The sequence below is a fragment of the Sphaeramia orbicularis genome, chromosome 6, assembly GCF_902148855.1.
Source record: "Sphaeramia orbicularis chromosome 6, fSphaOr1.1, whole genome shotgun sequence".
Taxonomy (NCBI): domain Eukaryota; kingdom Metazoa; phylum Chordata; class Actinopteri; order Kurtiformes; family Apogonidae; genus Sphaeramia; species Sphaeramia orbicularis.
This window is the reverse complement of record NC_043962.1, coordinates 20,830,493-20,848,463: the sequence shown is the minus strand read 5'-3', so window position 1 is coordinate 20,848,463 and position 17,971 is coordinate 20,830,493. Positions and strand designations below refer to the sequence as shown.

The 17,971-nt window shown below is 40.7% G+C and overlaps 1 protein-coding gene and 1 long non-coding RNA gene across 4 annotated transcripts in view; one reads left to right on the top strand and one right to left on the bottom strand.

The window, feature by feature from the left end:
- The first annotated feature begins 777 nt into the window (after positions 1-777).
- Positions 778-1,944, top strand: LOC115420441 (uncharacterized). The gene is made up of 2 exons (XR_003935543.1): positions 778-961; positions 1,432-1,944. It is a non-coding gene; the product is annotated as an uncharacterized LOC115420441 (long non-coding RNA).
- A 2,371-nt stretch (positions 1,945-4,315) lies between these two features.
- rassf7a (Ras association domain family member 7a) overlaps positions 4,316-17,971 on the bottom strand; it is a 36,065-nt gene continuing 22,409 nt past the window's right edge. For all 3 annotated transcript variants that reach the window (XM_030137075.1, XM_030137074.1, XM_030137073.1), the window contains 5 exons: positions 11,961-12,159; positions 8,592-9,520; positions 6,283-6,457; positions 6,075-6,182; positions 4,316-4,613 (listed from right to left, as the gene is read on the bottom strand). In XM_030137075.1, the coding sequence (XP_029992935.1) occupies positions 4,582-4,613; positions 6,075-6,182; positions 6,283-6,457; positions 8,592-9,520; positions 11,961-12,063 (1,347 nt within the window). In that variant the 5' untranslated portion in view covers positions 12,064-12,159 and the 3' untranslated portion in view covers positions 4,316-4,581. The remainder of the gene's footprint in view (positions 4,614-6,074; positions 6,183-6,282; positions 6,458-8,591; positions 9,521-11,960; positions 12,160-17,971) is intronic.

Below are 17,971 nucleotides of genomic sequence, written 5' to 3'. Positions count from 1 at the left end.
TTTTTTTTTTTTTTTTAAATCAAAAGAGAAAATAATACTTAATTCATTCAGGGATAGTCGGTTAGATTTTATTTTCACACGTTTGTGGGAATGAACAGGTTAAAAAAAAGAATCCAAAAAAATTCTAATAAATAAAATAGAAATAATTGCTAAATATTTGAGATTTGTTATTAAATATAGCTGTGGATGTTGGGGAGTCCTTAAGTCAGTCTTTGTAAATAATTGAGTGTTCATCCTCGTCGTCGTCATCATCAGATCAGACTGTCATGCTGCATCCTTGGTACGTGCACAGCCACACTCTGCTCATGGCAACACTGTACACAAGTAAGCCGAGTTCAACCACTTCTGACTGTAGGGGTAGGCGCGTCCTTTCTCAAACAACCTTAAAATACGCGTATCACAAGGGCAGGAACAGCTGTCGCACCACATGGCGTTATTTTAAGCGTAACGACACCTGTATCGGAAGAATGTTTGCGAGAAATAATCTGGCGGGACATGAAACTGTTAACAGGAGAATGGTTCATTCCTAATGTACGACGTGCAGAACTGAACGCGCCGCACCCCAACTATAACTCTAGAAAGCTGTTAAACGCGCTGGTTGTACAAACCCCGCCTCTTTCCGACTCCTATTGGTCCGTTGTTCACAAAAGGCGGGGTGTAACTCTACAGCTCTATATTGGATTCGCTGTGCTCGTTGCCAGTTTGTTTCTCATTTGCATAACCAGGTCGGGTTGCAGATGCAGGGGAGTGGGCAGGGTTGGGGTAGTGCAAGTGAACTCAACTTCTGCGTCGGTGTCGGCTATACGATATTCTTAAAATGCACCTAACTTTAATCATGCACTGTGATTTCTTTGAAAGAAAAAACTATTTCCGTATTAGGTTAAACGGTAGACAAGCTCCCATCCGTAGCATTGAACAATTTTATCTTTAAAAAAACATCCCAAAAGAAAACTTGAGACTGGTAAGTAGCTCCCTTTATCTCCCACAATTCTTTATTCCGTCTAAATGATGTTGATGATCAGGCCATCCTTTAAATTGTGACATCTGTTTTGTTTTGTTTTTTTGGTTTTTTTTTAAAAAATATATATTAATTTCGAATTCTTTGGGTATAATTATTGACATGTTTATTTTTGGAAGTTGTTCACGACAAGTGATATAGGAAGAAATAAATATATATATATATTTTGTTGTCAAATCGAATGGATAACCAACAAACCAGCTAGGATTTCTGAATCTATAAAGCTGGGGAGAATTAAAATGTTTATTTGTGTCTTTAATTTTAGTAGAATTTAATTATTTTATATTTCATGGATGATCTAAAATTATGTTATTTCCTATGTGTCATGGATGATCTGCGGTCCCTGACACGCAGTTCTTTTGTGTGGTTTATTACTGTTTCATTACACAGCCTTTGTCTGTGTCACTCCACAGATTGTGCGCTTAATGTGGTCTTTTAAGTGGTTGTGATCTAAAAGCAGGTAAGCCACTGACTAACGCACATTGTGCCAGTTGCCATTTCCACTGTGCGTGTGACAGCGGCTAACCTGGTTTTGGGAATACCTCGTCCATAAACCAGCCACAGCCGGACCAGACACCTTTGTACAAGTAGTTCCTAATCATGTCCCATGCACATTTCTGGGACCGGCCTGCTCAAGATGAAATCCCTCCCTGTGGTGTCCATGTGTACTGTAGCCTACTTCCTCTTATGTGCACATACTGTACCTTATTGTAGCCTTGCACTGCCGCCTATAGACCCAGCTGCTCCAATGCCACCTACTGCCAAGACTGCTGGTGCTTTGTTTCAGTTTCAGTTTTATTTTGCATGGATAACACAAGATAGATATCCTTAATGATTCTGCAAGCAACAATGACCATTGTGTTTGCACCTTGTATGTTTGTAAAAAGTTTTTCCTTAAGTGAGAAGTAAAGTTTGTACTACATCAACTGTGGCATTATGTATCTTACTTTCTGTTTTACCATGTAATATGTGTGTTTTCATGTCAGTGAGGATTTTTTTATTCCCTTTGGTGCCTAATGATTCATTGTGACACACAGGCATAGGAATAGATAGTCGCAGGAAAAAAATATTAGACCACCCTTGTTTTCTTCAATTTCTTGTTCATTTTAATGCCTGGTACAACTAAAGTACATTTGTTCGGACAAATATAATGATAACAAAAAATAGCTCATTAGAGTTTAATTTCAGAGCTGATATCTAGCCATTTTTCATGGTTTTCTTGATAATAATCAAAATCGCTTCAGTTCTTACATCAATATCTATGGCATTGTACTGACAAAAAACAGTGCTTTTAGGCATTCCATGTTTTCTTTTTTGTCTGTTTTAGTCACATGATACACACAGGAGTTAGTACTTGATTGCATAACCATTGTTTTTGATGACTTTTGATGGTCTAATAATTTTTTCCGTGACTATACGTGCAGTATGTCACTCATTTACTTGTGGTTCTTTCATCATCATAAATGTAGACGTGCAGATTCTCACTTACCCACATCCAAGCACGTTTTTACCCAGACATTCTCTGCTTGTTATGAATCGATATTATCATTTATAAGTGGTTAAATGTTTAGTTTTCCAACACCTGCTGGTCAACTCATCCATCATTCACAGTGTGGATTCAGTTGAGGTTCATCCAGAGTGCCATTGTACAAGCAAAATAATTCCCTCAGCATGGTGTCCTGCAGCTTTATAATCTGTTAATGTCCTGTTTATGAAATTGGAGTTCTCTGGGTTTAGAAGTGATTGAGGTTGGAAACATTTTACCTTGTGTACACGGTTTTTAAAAAAAAAACAAAAAAACATGAATGCAACATTAGTGTGTGATTATCTGGAAATAAATAAGTTGAACTGGGATTTTTTTTCCCTCCTCCATCATTATCAGTCACATGACCTTTTATTTTTTTTTCAAAGTGCATGTAGCAGTCAACCAAGCCTTGTGCGTAATAGTAGTATCACTGGGGTTTACAGGCAGGCGTCAGTGTTGTGCTGTGGGGTTTCCAGACAGGGGTAACCAAACAAGGATTTGAAGCTTATCTAACCCCTACCAAGCCAGACAGCTCTAAGTCTTCCTCGCTATAATCCAATTTTACATAATTAATCATCACATCTAAACTGGCCATCTCACGTACTTCTTCTTAATCCCCAACACATGGTCAGAAGTTAACAACAACAACATATGAAGTAGAATTGTAGAAATTGAAATGAGAGGAAAAACATGTGCTTTTTTCAAAAAAAAAAAAAGTATCTATTAAGTGAGAGTATTTATAGAAATCCACAGGGTTTTAATCGGAGTAGTCGGTTTAGCCAGCGCACTAGGGAAATTCATGTCACTTGTCTGTGTGATGGGCCAGTATGTTTACTCTAGTGGATAAACAAACAGGAAAGGGGTGGAGGACATGTACGTGTTGCAGGGGAGATTGTGGTGGTGCTATTGTGTGTTGATCCTAATCTGTTCTGCCACGGTGATTTTTCTCACAAATGACAGAAAACAAACAAAAAAAAAATTTCTATCATTTGTAAGAGAGAGATCTAGAAAACACACTCGTGATGACAAAATCCATTATTTCCTGCAACAAGATCTACAGATATAAGAAACTTATTATACCGATAACACAAATATGCAAGGAACGTAGAGCTATAAACAAAGTGTAATTATTACTGAACAGATTGCAGGTCATTCTCAAATACACTTCAGTATCCTCACCCCTTCACGGTTTCATCCTTTAGATATACTGTTTGTTGACCCATAACATAAGCAGATGTGATACCAGGATGTTCACCACATTTCCTTTTCAATCCAAGGATGCATTTTTCCATCAGCCACCTGTAAATACCAGCTTTAAAATGCCCCAAAATGGTCCATACTGCATCACAGAAGCCATTGTACCACTAGCAGAGCGGAGATCATGCATATTTCAATACCTATAATATATTCATAATGCATGGAGCTTCATGTTACTGTAATTTTTAGTAAGAATACACTGGTCTGTTAATTATTTACTGCAGGGTGTTCTGAATTTATTGCACTCTGAGTTGCTATATCATTTAAAACTAAGATGATTACAACAAAATGTTATTTTTCTAACGGTTGCAGTTGGTCGATTAAGCATGAACTATGAAATGCAATAACCTCAGTTTGATTCTCAGGTTACATTTGTTGCTCATCATTCCCATCTCTCTCTACTCTTGTTTCTCACGTCCTCTTTATAAACAGCTATTGATATGGATATAAAAATAGGGGGAAAAATACTTAAATGGTGTTTTCACAGTATTAACAAAATAATCAGGTTACAAGAATTATCTAAAACACAAAGCACATTTTTATTATATTTAAATACATAGTAATAATTCCTATGCGTAAAAGGTTCCTAAATTATTTTACATTTAATACAGATACTTTGCAGTGTTTACAGTAGCAAAACTCTGTAAATATATTTGTCTTATGTACATACAATATGTATAATTATGGTAGATTAATGACAAAGTTACAAAGAAAGGGGTTAAATAAGAGGTGGCGGTGACAGAACAGTGAACATGTTTCCCTTGGCCATGTGGTCCATGTTTTATCTCCATGACGACTCTCGGGATGTCAAGACTGCAAGACACACAAAAATAAGTGGGGATGATGATCCCTTTGTTTGGAAAACACTTAGACACAACAGGAGTGACCGGGGTCAATCTAGATATCCACACTGAAACACAATTTGTTTCAAGCAAGTCTCTATAACAAGCACTGAGATGTCAATAGACCCCGAAGCAAGGAGCTGTTGTATAATTCCACAAAGAAAACACCACACTGCAGACAGTAGAAAAAGAGTGTGCACTCCAACACACATCGCTTTGACCTGTCAGCGTAATACAAAGACGTGGTGAAATAAACGTTAAGTGCTTTGAATCAGTAAATGATGGTGACGGTGGATAATCAATAATTGTGAATAATGTTAATAAATTGTTAAAACACTGAAAACATCAGCTTTTTTTATACTCCTGATGTTTGATCTGAGAACTTTGGTAAGTAAGCTCATCCTAAATCTATGATAAACTGAGGCACAATACAAATTATGACAGGTCAAAGGTTAAGTGTGATGACGGCAAAAGAACCAGGCGCATCCATCCCAATGAAGGAAAAGAAAATAACTGTTATTTTAATAAACCATGGCCCTGTAGCACTACTTCGGAAATGTATTCCTTCTTTTAGCTTGGCAAAAATAGATTGGCAAAAGTTCTAAGCTCCTGAACTAAGTATCTTGCATTAAACCAGAACAAAATTGGACCAGAAAAATACATTTCTCTGTAGGCGGTCGAGGGCCATGGTTTCACACAGTAAGATAATGGGACAGTGCAATACATTTTTGCAGAGCCCTCCATGACAGGCTCTTGCTCTTTGGAAGTCAAGTGTTACCAAAGTACAAGGCATTGTATAGATACACCCCCTTACAACAGAAACAGTATCCATACATAAAAGGCAAACTGAAATGACATTGGTCTTGTATCTTTCCATATCACAGTATAAAAACAGCACTACAATCAGAATGTCTGCTACAGTGATTCCCAGTGAGAATGATGCATTACATGGAAATTCAGTAAAAAGCAGCGGTCACTAAATCGCTTGTTGCCTTGAAAAGAAAATAAAGCAGCAACTGTTAGTCAAGCAAAACAGGGATAAGAGACAGAGGACAGGAGATGCAATTAGACAGGAAATTATAACATACTGGGATATTAAAAAAAAAAAAAAAAGTCAAAGAAGGAATGTGTGAGATCTACAGAAGATTCAATCTTCTGTTAAAAGGGGTTAAGGACACTACAGGAGGACACAGAGGGAGGCGCAGGGGAGATGTATTTCAGCCTGAGAAGTAGCAGAGACCTCCACCATATTGATGCTTCCATTACCCGTCACCGTAAACAGCAGGTGTAACCTTAAGGATCACAATCAAGCTGGGATAGAAAATGTAGCGGAGGGAGGGGGCGGGCTCTGGGACCGGGGGGGACGGGCAGAGCAGAAGAGGAGCACAGCAGGGTGGAACTTGGGAAGCAGCAGGGTCTCACACATACACACCCTCGGGGTTGAGACTGGACACTAGAGGGTTTTGAAGATTGCGGGGATGTCCCAGGAACTGTTTGGCAGTGGGGCGAGGCGGGGATTCCACTGGAGTTGTACTTCGACCTTAGGGAGAGTGGGAAAAAAATAGGCTCATGAATTAACTACTCACTACAGCCCGATTACCAATGTTAAGTATAAGCTTTAATGTAGCTTGAGGCCATACTTCCATTCCTGTATTCTTCCTGTAGAAGATGTGCCAGCTCTAACTGCTCCAGCTGCTCCTGAAGCTCTGTGCGGGATTGATTGTGTGCAGGCAGAGCACCTGTCTGTTGGATAAACTGCTGCAGGTTACACTGTCTTAGCTCCTTATTCAACTCCTCTAGCTCCTCCTGTTTAGCCTGAGATGGAAAGAGCATGGATTAGTGAAGAAAACAGTGTGTGATCAAGAGCTCACATCAGTCTGTACAAACACATTAAATAATTAGAACTAATTTCACAAAAATGAGGAACAGGGCAAGCTAAATGTGTCCATAAGATTTTTTGATAGAATTATATTATAACTGTAATGAGAGGACACCAAAAACATTCTGATTGGAATCAATGTTACACCTTTAAAGTGAAATTACTGACTTCAACGTACTACTACAGGAAATCCTGGAATATTTATTTTCACCACAAGGGGGCAGTAAAGTATATGTATGGACACTCAAAATCTAGCCCCTAAGCACTCATGCCATCAGACTTTTTACCTACAGTAAATCATCAGCTACAATCTGCAGTTTCCATCTGATTGGAGCTTATATATGCATATATTGGGAGCTCATTTCCCTGCTTCACTTTAAAACTGTCTTAATTGACCAGGTGCCAAAGGAGAAGATATTCATTAACTGCAATTGTTGAAAATGCGGGCTTTAGAGATTTGTCGTAGAGGCAATGGCATCACCTTTACGGCCAGAGATTAAACTTTGATGCACACAAACACAGCAGTTAATCAGACTTAACTGACTATCCATTTGTGCTTAATCAATGTGTGTGCACACTGTACAGGAAGCCATAGGAGGATGCTTCAGTGTGTGTGTGTGTGTGTGTGTGTGTGAGAGAGAGAATCGGTGTAATTAATGTTGGAGTGAGGCAGCCTGCTGAGGTAGTTCACACCTGCAGGTCTGCCTCCATTAGCCTAATGACAGGAACGCTGTGCTCATCACCAACACTTAAACACTCTGCTGACAGCTTCAACTGATCAGCTGACAGATGACTGACTGAGCCAGACATACAACCCTTTCCAGTTCTTGGAATTGAGCTTTGTTTTACTGTATCATATTAACAGTCTACATCATTTTAAAAGTGTATTATCTAATGCAGGTCAAAACTGTCTGGGTAGCACCCTTCTCCTGTGGTTATTGTTGGGTTATAAATCCTTGCAGTATTGCTTACAAGTCACAGCACGATGGCACATCACTATCCCAGAATTAGGCCTCTGTTCTGAAGCAGAGTGCACCTTATATAACAGACTGCGGTGAATGTCTACTTGGCAAAGTGACCATGACACACACGGCCCTTCTCTGTCCATTCAACCAGGCACTAAATCTGTCAGGTTCACCCCCCCAGAGTCAGACACATCCCCATGAGGATGACAGACAGGAAGGCAAATGAGCTTATCATTATATTTTAATCAGTTTTGAAGCCAATTTGCTTTTACTTGAAACCCAGTGGATAAGAAATGGGGCCCAGCGGTCATCCCAGTCCTGATGGATTTTGCAAATTAAGTCAGTAAAACACTGGTGATCACAAGTTCTCACAATACGCTCTGTGTCCTTACAATAAAACATTCACAACAACCTCTATCATAGCGCAATACAGAGGGGATTTAATTTTATTCAGTCCTCTGGCTAGAACCAGTCAGCTCCATGAAGTAGACACCAAAGTCTTGGGTTTCACGTGGATTATGAGGAAACTAGAGTTTCATTTCAAACTGGGTTAGGCTTTTATTGATACAGCCACATCTATGACATCCACCAAAAGTAAACATATAACAACACCACAAAAGATAATGAATCAAGGTTGAGTTCAACCAATAGAAGGTTTTGTGCTAAGAATACAATGCTGTTTAATCTCTTTTTTCCATACACAATAGTAAAGGAATATGTAGATACTGTCGGTGTAATATAATCACCATGAGTAATGATGTGTTCAGAACAGGCATACCTGATAATACCTGCCAAACCAGTTCACTTACACTGTAAATAGTTCTTCAGATTGTAAAACATTTCCATAATGGGTACGAGCTCAGTATAGAACATTCATCCCAACATAATTTTTAAATTACTGTTTATATTTGTATTCACAAGTTTGTTTTTATTTCAGTAATCCTTTTCCTTCTTGTCATTAGTGTCTCTGCTCTGTTGTCTGTCTGCTGTATGCAGGCAGGAGAGGGTGTCTAGTGTAAAGTGTAGGTAGAAGAGGGTCAGTGCTGCACATCTTAAATGGTACCACTTGAATTTACAGTCCCTTCTCTGTGACCTCTCTCCTTACCTGCAGCAGAGACTCTGCCTTCCCCAGAGCCTTGTCAGTCTCAGACAGCTGATCCTCCAGTTCTGTCCCATGTCTCTCCTGGCTCTGGAGCTCAGCCTTCACAGCATCGAGGGACTCCTCAGGCCCGTTGGCTTTCCCTTCTGACTGGCTTTCCCGCTGGATCTCTTGCTCCAGCTGAGCAGAACGAACCGAAAACTCATGCAGTCGCCGTCCACAATCGTCTAACTTGGCATGGAGTTCTCCCAACTTCCTCCTCATTCCTCGCTCCCTTTCCATCTCTGCCTGAAACTCCTCCTCCCAGTACTGCTCGTGGGCAAGTTCAGCCTGGTTCCTTCGCAGTGCTTGCTCCAGAGCGTCTATTTCCTCCTGAAGGCGAGCGTCCGATACTGGTGAAGGACAGGGAGATGGGTAAGGACGCTCCCACACGTGTGACTCCCTCTCTAGGGCTTCTAGTTGGACCTCAATGGCCCTCAGTCTCTCCTGCTGCTGAAGAACCCTCCTAAAGACCTCCTCTTTGGGCTGGCCTATAGGTGGTGAAGGAGAGGGGGATGGCACATGAGGGGATACAGGGCTAGGAGAAGGAGAGGGGGATGCTCTCTGCTCTGGAGAGTCACGGGGGGACCTCTTGAACTGTTTGGCTTTGGTTTTGGGAGAGGTTGATGGCCCCAGGTTAAAGGTGAGGGATTTCTTAGGCTGACTGCGTTTTGAAGGCTCAGGCTCAGGATTCCTGGCCAGTGGCAGAGGGGTTTGTCTATCTTGTTTTGAGCTAGGTCCATCACTGCTGCTGGGACCTGTGCGTCGCAAGAAGAACTGAACTTCACTCCCATGTTGGCCCAACTTTGCCAAGGACTCGAGGGGCCTCTCTGTAGCCAGCAACTGCCTCTCTGTGTCCCTCAGACGTTGGATCAGAACATAGCGGCCTGTCTGACCTGTGGACAGAGACAAGAATTTAATTAGCATCCATCATGCACCAACTGCAGAGGATTTTGTGTAGTGGTGAGTGAACTTAGTCAATTTATGAGCCAAAGAGGTGGGAAAATCGAAGTAGTATATATAAACAAATAACACAGCTGTGACAGTAATGTGGGGCAAAATGTTCACTGAAAAAGAAATCAAAGTGGGGGAGAAAAAAGGAGAATCAGTTCAAGAACAATAAAACTATCAAATATGTTTCTCAAATATACTTATGAAGTAAGTTTTTGTGTTAGATGCATTCTTTATAAACTAGGTTACTAAGGTCATATTGAATATTGCTCTACACTACAGTACTGTATTGTCAGGGTAAACAAACAAAGGGACAAAGCCTCTCTACACACCATGAATGCAAGAGATCATAGATAAACGATAATAATAAAGTCTGGCTAATGTTCTGTTCTTTCCCGCTCACAGCATCACAGAATTCACCATTAACAGTCCATATAATGAATACATGTTGTTCTACATTGTTGGCCATAAAGTTGGAATAAAATATTTTGACCTCTTCCAGTGAAATGATCGTGACAATGGTATTTATTCTTGATAAAGTGCAACTAGGACTCAGTAAGTAATAACTGCACCTCGTCAAAGGTGATTACAGTTGTGCTCATAAGTTTGTATACTCTAGCAGAATTTGTGATTCTTCGGCCATTTTTCAGAGAATATGAATGATAATACACAAAACCTTTTCTTTCACTTGTGGCTAGTGGTTGGGTGAAGCCATTTATTATCAAACAAATGTGTTTGCTCTTTTTAAATCATACTGACAACAGAAACTATCCAAATTACCCTGATCAAAAGTTTACATGCCATAGCTCTTAATCCTCTGTATTGGCCCCTTTAACATCAGTGACAACTTGAAGTCTTTTGTGGTAGTTGTGGATGAGGCACTTTATTTTCTCAGAGGGTAAAGCTGCCCATTCTTTTTGGCAAAACACATTCAGTTCCTTTAAGATTTTAGGTTTTCTTGCATGAACTGCATGTTTGAGACCTCCCCAAAGTGACTCAATGATATTGAGGTCAGGAGACTGAGATGGCCACTCTTTCACCTTCACTTTTTTCTGCTGTAGCTGATGACAGGTTGACTTGGCCTCGTGTTTGGGGTCACTGTCATGTTGGAACATCCACTACCATCCCATGCACATTCTGTCAGGATATGTAAACCTGAGTACAACTGTGCTTATGGGTATTAATAGGAATAAAAAGAGGAATGTGTCTGAAAACAAAATTATTCCAACTTTATGGGCAACAGTGTATCTGGAATCATTATAATCTTTGAAGACATATGGGTCAGCATAGGCTTTTTTGTCTCATGTTTAGTTCAACAGATCTGAAGGTAAAATGTCCACTACGGCCACTACAAATCTTGTTTGTGATGGCTCTGTTTCCAGAAATGTACAGGGTCCCAAAGTGCAAAGTTCCGTGCTCTTCCAAAAAAGAAAATAATTCTCATGCATCACCTGGACTACAGAACAATTTGTGACATTTCACAACGCACTGAAGCGCGAGTCTGCTAGTTCCATTTGGTTGTTTCATTTTAACTTCTGTGTTAAAATGCATCCTTTATTCCTGCATCTCCTCAGGCCAAACAGGCGAGTATCAAAAATGCTGAGATATTTCGTCTTAGAAATGAGAAGTATCTTGTATTATTTTTCACATGCAGTTACACATTGTCAGTGAAAACAAATTGACTGATGAAATCAAAGAGGTTGGTTGACTTTCAAATCCACCAGCCGTGTTTGTACAGAGAAAATAAAAAAAAAAACACAAATTATCTGATCTAAAAAACTAATTAAGCTAAAAATGTTTTCAACTCCTGGTAAATGCAGCAGTAGGGTTAGCTCCTCCCTCTTATGCAAGTAATGCTATGAAAAAAAGCACTTTAAGATGATGCTGATACCTCTTAATCTCTGCCACTGAGAATTGGAATAAAAAGCTGATGCACAAGACTCGCACAACATGTAAAAAACGTTCAAATAAACTGAAATTTCCACAAGGACTTTGAAATTAGGACAAACCCTCCCTAATGACTTGGCAGGCAGCTCACTCATGGAAGGAGGAGAGTTCTAAATCTGGAGTCATGTTGTTCAATGCTGCTGCAGAGTATGGCTCAACTACAGCTAGAGGATACAGGGACAGAGAGATGGCTCAATTCTAAAGTGACCTCTGAAAATCCAGGAAAGCACTTGATATGGGTCAGTAGAGAATGAGAAGGTGAAGGCAGAGCAGCAGTTCTTCTTTATTAAACTCTCACTGGAGGGAGGTTATCTAATCATATAAACTGTCAAGTAAAGATAACCAGGTGTAAAGAAACAACAGCTTCAGAAGTGTTTCCACTTTTAAGTCACAGTGTGATTTCAGAGCAGAAAAAAAAAAAAAGCTTAAGTAACTCACCGATGGCCTGGGCCAGAGCAATGACCACATCCTGACAGGACGTCTCCTCTGATAGGCCACATACCACCCGCACCACTCCATCCACCCACACTTTGAGCTCCATCTGGGACCGGTCAGGGTGGGGTGAAGGGTAAGATGGTCTTCAAAACAGATATCTTCAGCTCAGCTTGGCTCAGCTCAACGCTGCATGGCACCAACTCTGTAAAAGACGAAGAGGACAGAGTGTCTGGTTAGAGGTGTGTTAATATGATCAATGATTAATTAAGAGATCTTGTTTCTCAGTTGTAAGAATGAATGTGCGGGTGAAGACACAAAGCCCAACTTAGGCTGTGAGGGTGACACAGTTTCAAAGAAGGACAAAATATGAGCATACATAGGAAACATATTCATTATTATTAATATTATGAAAACATTCAGATGCAAAACAAATGGTTCTAACCAAATATTCTGACGACATCTCTGAGGCGTAGCTGATGTAACCTGACCCACATAACATATGACGTAGTCTATTGTAAACCTCAACAAAACTGACGGTCATATCCATATCCATGTCTCGCTCAGCTGTTAGTCATTTCATGTGCAAATACCAGTTTCTACAATAAACAATGATGACGTCAAATGTGCTGCACTGAGTGAGGGGATCACTGAATTGTACATTTCAAGAGCAGCAGCCAAGGGGTATAGCACTGTAGAATTTTGTACTTTCCTAGTAGTTAGTTAAGAGCCTCGGCGGTATCTTGTGGACCTGGGAGCATAAATGCCAATCTGTAACCCAATTAAACGCTCTGCTGCCCTCCTTCAAAGCCGTTATGATAGCTTACTGCCGAGGGGAATGGACAGGGAAAGTGGAACAGCTCAAGTGTATCTGCGTTTGGGAGAGGGTGTTTGTGTGGGTACAAATACATAAAAACATAGCAGGAGAGATAGAGAAAGTCTGTATATGTTTGTGCAACTCAGTTTGCCGCTCAGCAGGACCAGAAATGGGTCTCCTCAGACTTAAAAGAGAGGAGCAGTGGGTAGTCTGGACAGCATGCTTAACCAAAGTGAATATCAGTGTGTTTAATACTCACTGTGTCTGTCTGTACTTTTACAGCTAGGCTTCAAAACAAGGTAATAAAATACCGCAGTGTTCATAAAAAGTAAAATGCCTTGGGCAGTGGCAGGATTATCTATAGTACTTGGCACAGTAAATGAAACTTTGTAGCCTAGGTGGGTAAAAGACAACTCTTCACCCAAAGTCAGACAGATGGTGTTCTCTTTCTGTCTGTCTCTGTGGTTCTCAATGGGAGGTGTTTAATACTGAGCCCCACCATTATCTTGCCCCTCATTCAGTTCCTGGCTCTGCTCCACTGGCTGCCTATAGGGAGCTGCTTTGGAGGAATGCACTGACTTCATCTGCCAGCCGGAAGAATTCCTGCCTTTTCTTAACAAAGCTCCAGCCTCCCTCCTCCTGCTTCTCCTCCTCCTCCTCCTGTGTTGCTGACCTGGCTGCCCCATACCGCCATTACTCCTCCACTGTTTAGATGCCAAACACAAACTCTGCTGGGGAGCAACAGCCTATCTGATGTGGCAACAACATCACTCAGAACATCTCAACACGACACCACAGACATAGACGGAGCGACTCGTAAGACTGAACCCGAAGAACAAGATCACAGGAAACAAGCAGGAGATAGAGACAGATGATCACATGTGGTAGAAATTCTTTTGAATGATCCATGTGAGGTGATTCATCTGGAAAGAAACTTGATATGAAAAGGGGAGTGCTTATCAAAACCAAACACTAGAAACTTCAACACACCGCAGATGTCAGCAGTTTTCTCTGAGAGGGCACACAGGGTTCTGCAATACATAATTAAGCTCAACTATGTGAGTCCCAGAGTAAGTAGATGATCATTTACTGTAGCTGTGAGGCCTTTTTTAAAAACACGCACTTGTGAAAAGAAGGAAACTCTCAATTGTTCAGCCACATGTGATGGAATGCTACCTTGCAGGCTTGTTTTAGAGAAAGCACCTAACTTTTTACCACACAAAACCTTCTTCATACCTTGTAGTAACCCGTAAGTAAACCGCTTACAAAGTACAAACAGAGATTAAGCTTTTGACATTTTAGCCGCTTTATGCATGTAGTGGAAAAGACAGGTCCCCTCTAAGTGGATTTGTTGATGTAATTTATGTGCACAATATCTAACCTTTTAATGTCTGTCTGAATGCGATGTACCGTAGCAAACACATTAAATGTAAACAAACTCACACACAAATATCTCGCAACTAAGAATGTCACTCTCCCATGATGCTTAGTTTGTGTCCCTCCTGGCTGGTGAAATGTGATAATCTGCACTAACAGGAAACAAACAGGCCTGTGAGTCTCAGGTTGCTGTCTATTCTCTCTGTCACAGGCGCAACAACACTGGGAACCAGACATCCGCCTGACCCAGCTCCTTTTCACGGCTCTGGAGTCCTATGTCTGAGATGTCATTGAAATACAGATAGAAGAGAGATGCTTAACTCTTTCTGAAATGTAGTTTCACAGGTATATAGCATGCCGTCAATATGAGCCATACGCAACAAATACCACTAATAGATACTGAAATATGTCTGTCATTCAGCCCTGCTAAAACACATGGGCCTCTTACAAAATGTTTAGTTTCTGACTCATCATGCAAATGCTGTGGACAAACTTTGCACATGTTCAGTCATCCTCCTCCACACACAAATTTAGGCATTCAATTTTATCCTCATGACTCACCTTCTAACCCCATCACTATCCCCTTAAAATAGAAAATAATTTCCCAGTTCCCACCTCTACTCTCACTCCCCCTTACCCTTTCTCCGAAAATTACCCGGGGCACTTACAGTACAGGCCGGTTTCAGCTGAAACTATGACATCTGTCTTTCCAAGTGCTCTCAGTGGGGATGAAATTAAGGAAATATACAACCACGATCAATGTGAACTAATCAGAAGTATGTACCAGTCTGAGACCATCCAGTATGACATCAGCTGAGGAGCTTATCTTGAATAAAAAAAACAGACCAGTCATACTGTATGATGAAAGGGGGGGAAAGAAAGACAGTGAGGAAGACGGATAGAGAGCAAATGAAAAAGGGAGAGAAACAATTCTGTCAGATAGATAGATCAGGAGAGTGACAAAGAGAGGAAGAGAAAAGAACAGTGATTGGAGCCATGTGCCAGTCTGTCTCTCCCCTCTCATCGTCACTCATCCATCCAGCTAACCCGCTTTACGTCTTTCATCACCCTGTCTCTGCCTCTCTGTCTGTCTCTCTTCAATAACAACCTCCCAGCTCCTCAGTGAATTCAACTCAAGGCAGAAGTGGTTAACATCACAGTCCTGCAGAGACACCGGGCATGATAGGGCTAGTTTTCTGTGCCACTCAGTGTGAGCGAGGGTGTCAGGCTGTGAATTGATGGACTTTTTCGGACAGGTTAGTCACAGACAAGTAACCGTATGCCAAAAATACAGCTGTTTAATCAAAATGAATCACTGCAAATATCCTCCTGAGACCCAGCAATGCAGTGGACAAGTGGCTCACAGGTTTGTTTATTTATTCATTTCGAACATGCAAAAGAAATAAAACAAAACGAAGCAAATTAAGACAAAAACAAAATAACATTTAAATGAACAGAATCCATCTTCAAGTATGTGCAAGTCTGAATTTTTGCATGGTTGAAAAGGACTAGGAAGAAGTATAAACTTATTTAATCCTACCCCTCAAGTGCTTTTACACCTTTATCACTAACGTAATACAACATTCAAACAATACATTTTTCCTGATTTTAGCATTCAACCACAACAAATACATAATGCAGTAACTGAATTATACACAACAGTTTACTTCATGCCATTTTCGATCTAGACAATTATTCATTGCAAAGAAGCCAAAACTTTTACTTTCCTGGATCTCAGGAGGATACAACCAGACCCTTAAACATATGGGTATTTGAACATTTTTTTTTTACTCATTTACTGCATCATTTGATTTCTCAAGATTTAAACAAATGAGAATCCAAAAATGCATGCAAAGCTAACACACAAAAAAAGACAACCACAAATGCAGCTGGATAGACACACCCTTAACCCTTTACAAAGGTTTGAATAATTACATTGTGTTAGTCATGAAGAGTATTGGGAAATCTGCAAAAAACAGAACAATTTCATTCAAGGTTAATAATGTACTGAAGCGCCTCAACACCTTAGGCCTCAGGCTACATGAAGAGTGTGTACACTGGGTGTGTGTACACAGAGGAAGCAGAGAGCACTGTGTCATGCTAGAGCAATGGTCAAGGGGTGGGTAAGTACGCTTGAATGTGTCAATGTGTTTGCAAGGAGACGTGCCATTTAGGCCTATCTTTATGAGAGGTCTGCATCAGAACTATTATTGTGCTATCTGTGTAGCAACAGAGGTTCAAGTAACAATGGAAGAAGAAAAGGGACAAACACACAATAAGAAAAACACACATCCAACCAGTGTAGATAAATCTCTATCAGCATCAGTGGGAAAAAAAAATAAGACCCTGGCCCAGACTGGTTGCGGGATGGAAGAGTCCTGAACATGGTAAACAGTGCTTTCAGAGAACAATGAACAGTACTGGAAGAAGCTTTGCCCTCTGTGCCACTCTGCTCAAGGTTGGCAGAGACAGACAAACACTCAAAGAGCCAGTAACATGCTGGCACAGAATAGCCTGGTGTCATCTGTACTGAAGAGACACCATTGTTGTTTTGGTTCCACGCTCAGCAGCCTTGTATCTTTTGTGGCCCCTGGCGTCGCTGGGTCCTCTTGCCGCGCAACACCATTTTTTACTGCCTTTCTGTTGTGTCCGTATGTTACCAGTGATAAAACTAATAAAAAGTAAGAGCAGATTCTTTCTTTTGTCTGTCCACGCCTACTGCTTTGCATTCTTTAATCTTCAGCCTTAGTTGTCCAGTGTTTCAGTCTATCCACAGATCGTGCGTAAAAACACTGATGAAAGTAAAAACACACAGAAAGAAACCACTGCATGCCTGCAGGTGAGAATATTACAACAATTATTCCTAATGGTAGAAAATTATCCATCCGCTTCAGCACATAACACTTGTCCTCTGTGGAAATCGTTTAAATCAGTGGGTTTTTCCCCAGTGTTTGGACAGTACCCAAGTAGTTCTGGAAGCAACCAACTGGGCAAAATAAAATTACTTTTGATTTTTTAAGCATAGTTTGTCTGAACAGATCACAAGTATCTCTATTATAAGGCAGTTCATTATGGAAAGAGTTGTGCTAATCCTCAAGTAAAACATCTGCTCCAGCTCAGACCAAATTTGCCCTTGGGAAGATGCAGAAGATATTAGGGAGATGACAAGTCTTTATCTGCTTGTGACGGTATGTCTGACAGGCAAATGTTCTTCCAGACTCATCATAAAGAGAGTAAAGCTCCCTACATTTGCCAAGAACCACCAGTAGCTCCCTAAACACCATAATTCCTAAGTAGAGGCCATTATCAACAGGGTTCCAGTGCCTGCGGTCAAAGAGCAGGGAGTGGTCTGCAGGGCACGTGAAGAAACAAGATCCGAGATCTGAGGGCTTCTGTGGGGCAACAATAAAGTCTAATAACTTTCTAACGCAGACACACCTCTCAAGCAGCACATAATATGCTTTTATAGTATCTAACAAGACAGTAAAATGTTAGAAAAGTAACAGTCACAGCTTGGCAACTTGTGTGAGAGCTTTTAACACAACATAAAAGAAACTCTGGAGTGTGTGTATAGCTTTGAAATGGAGGCTGGGTTCACACTTATTTAAGCAGGAAAATATTTAGTTAGTACTCAGGTATTTGTGTATGAATATGTGTAAAGTTGTCCCTATTAATGTGACACTGGCTGTCGATGTTAAGTATGTCTGTTTCTCCATCCTCGCAGTGGAGGTTCCAGATTGCAGGCTCTTGAGATACACTGCTTGTTAATTAGACTGAACGGTTGCCTGGTTTCCTAACGGAGCTTCACTAAATATCTATCACA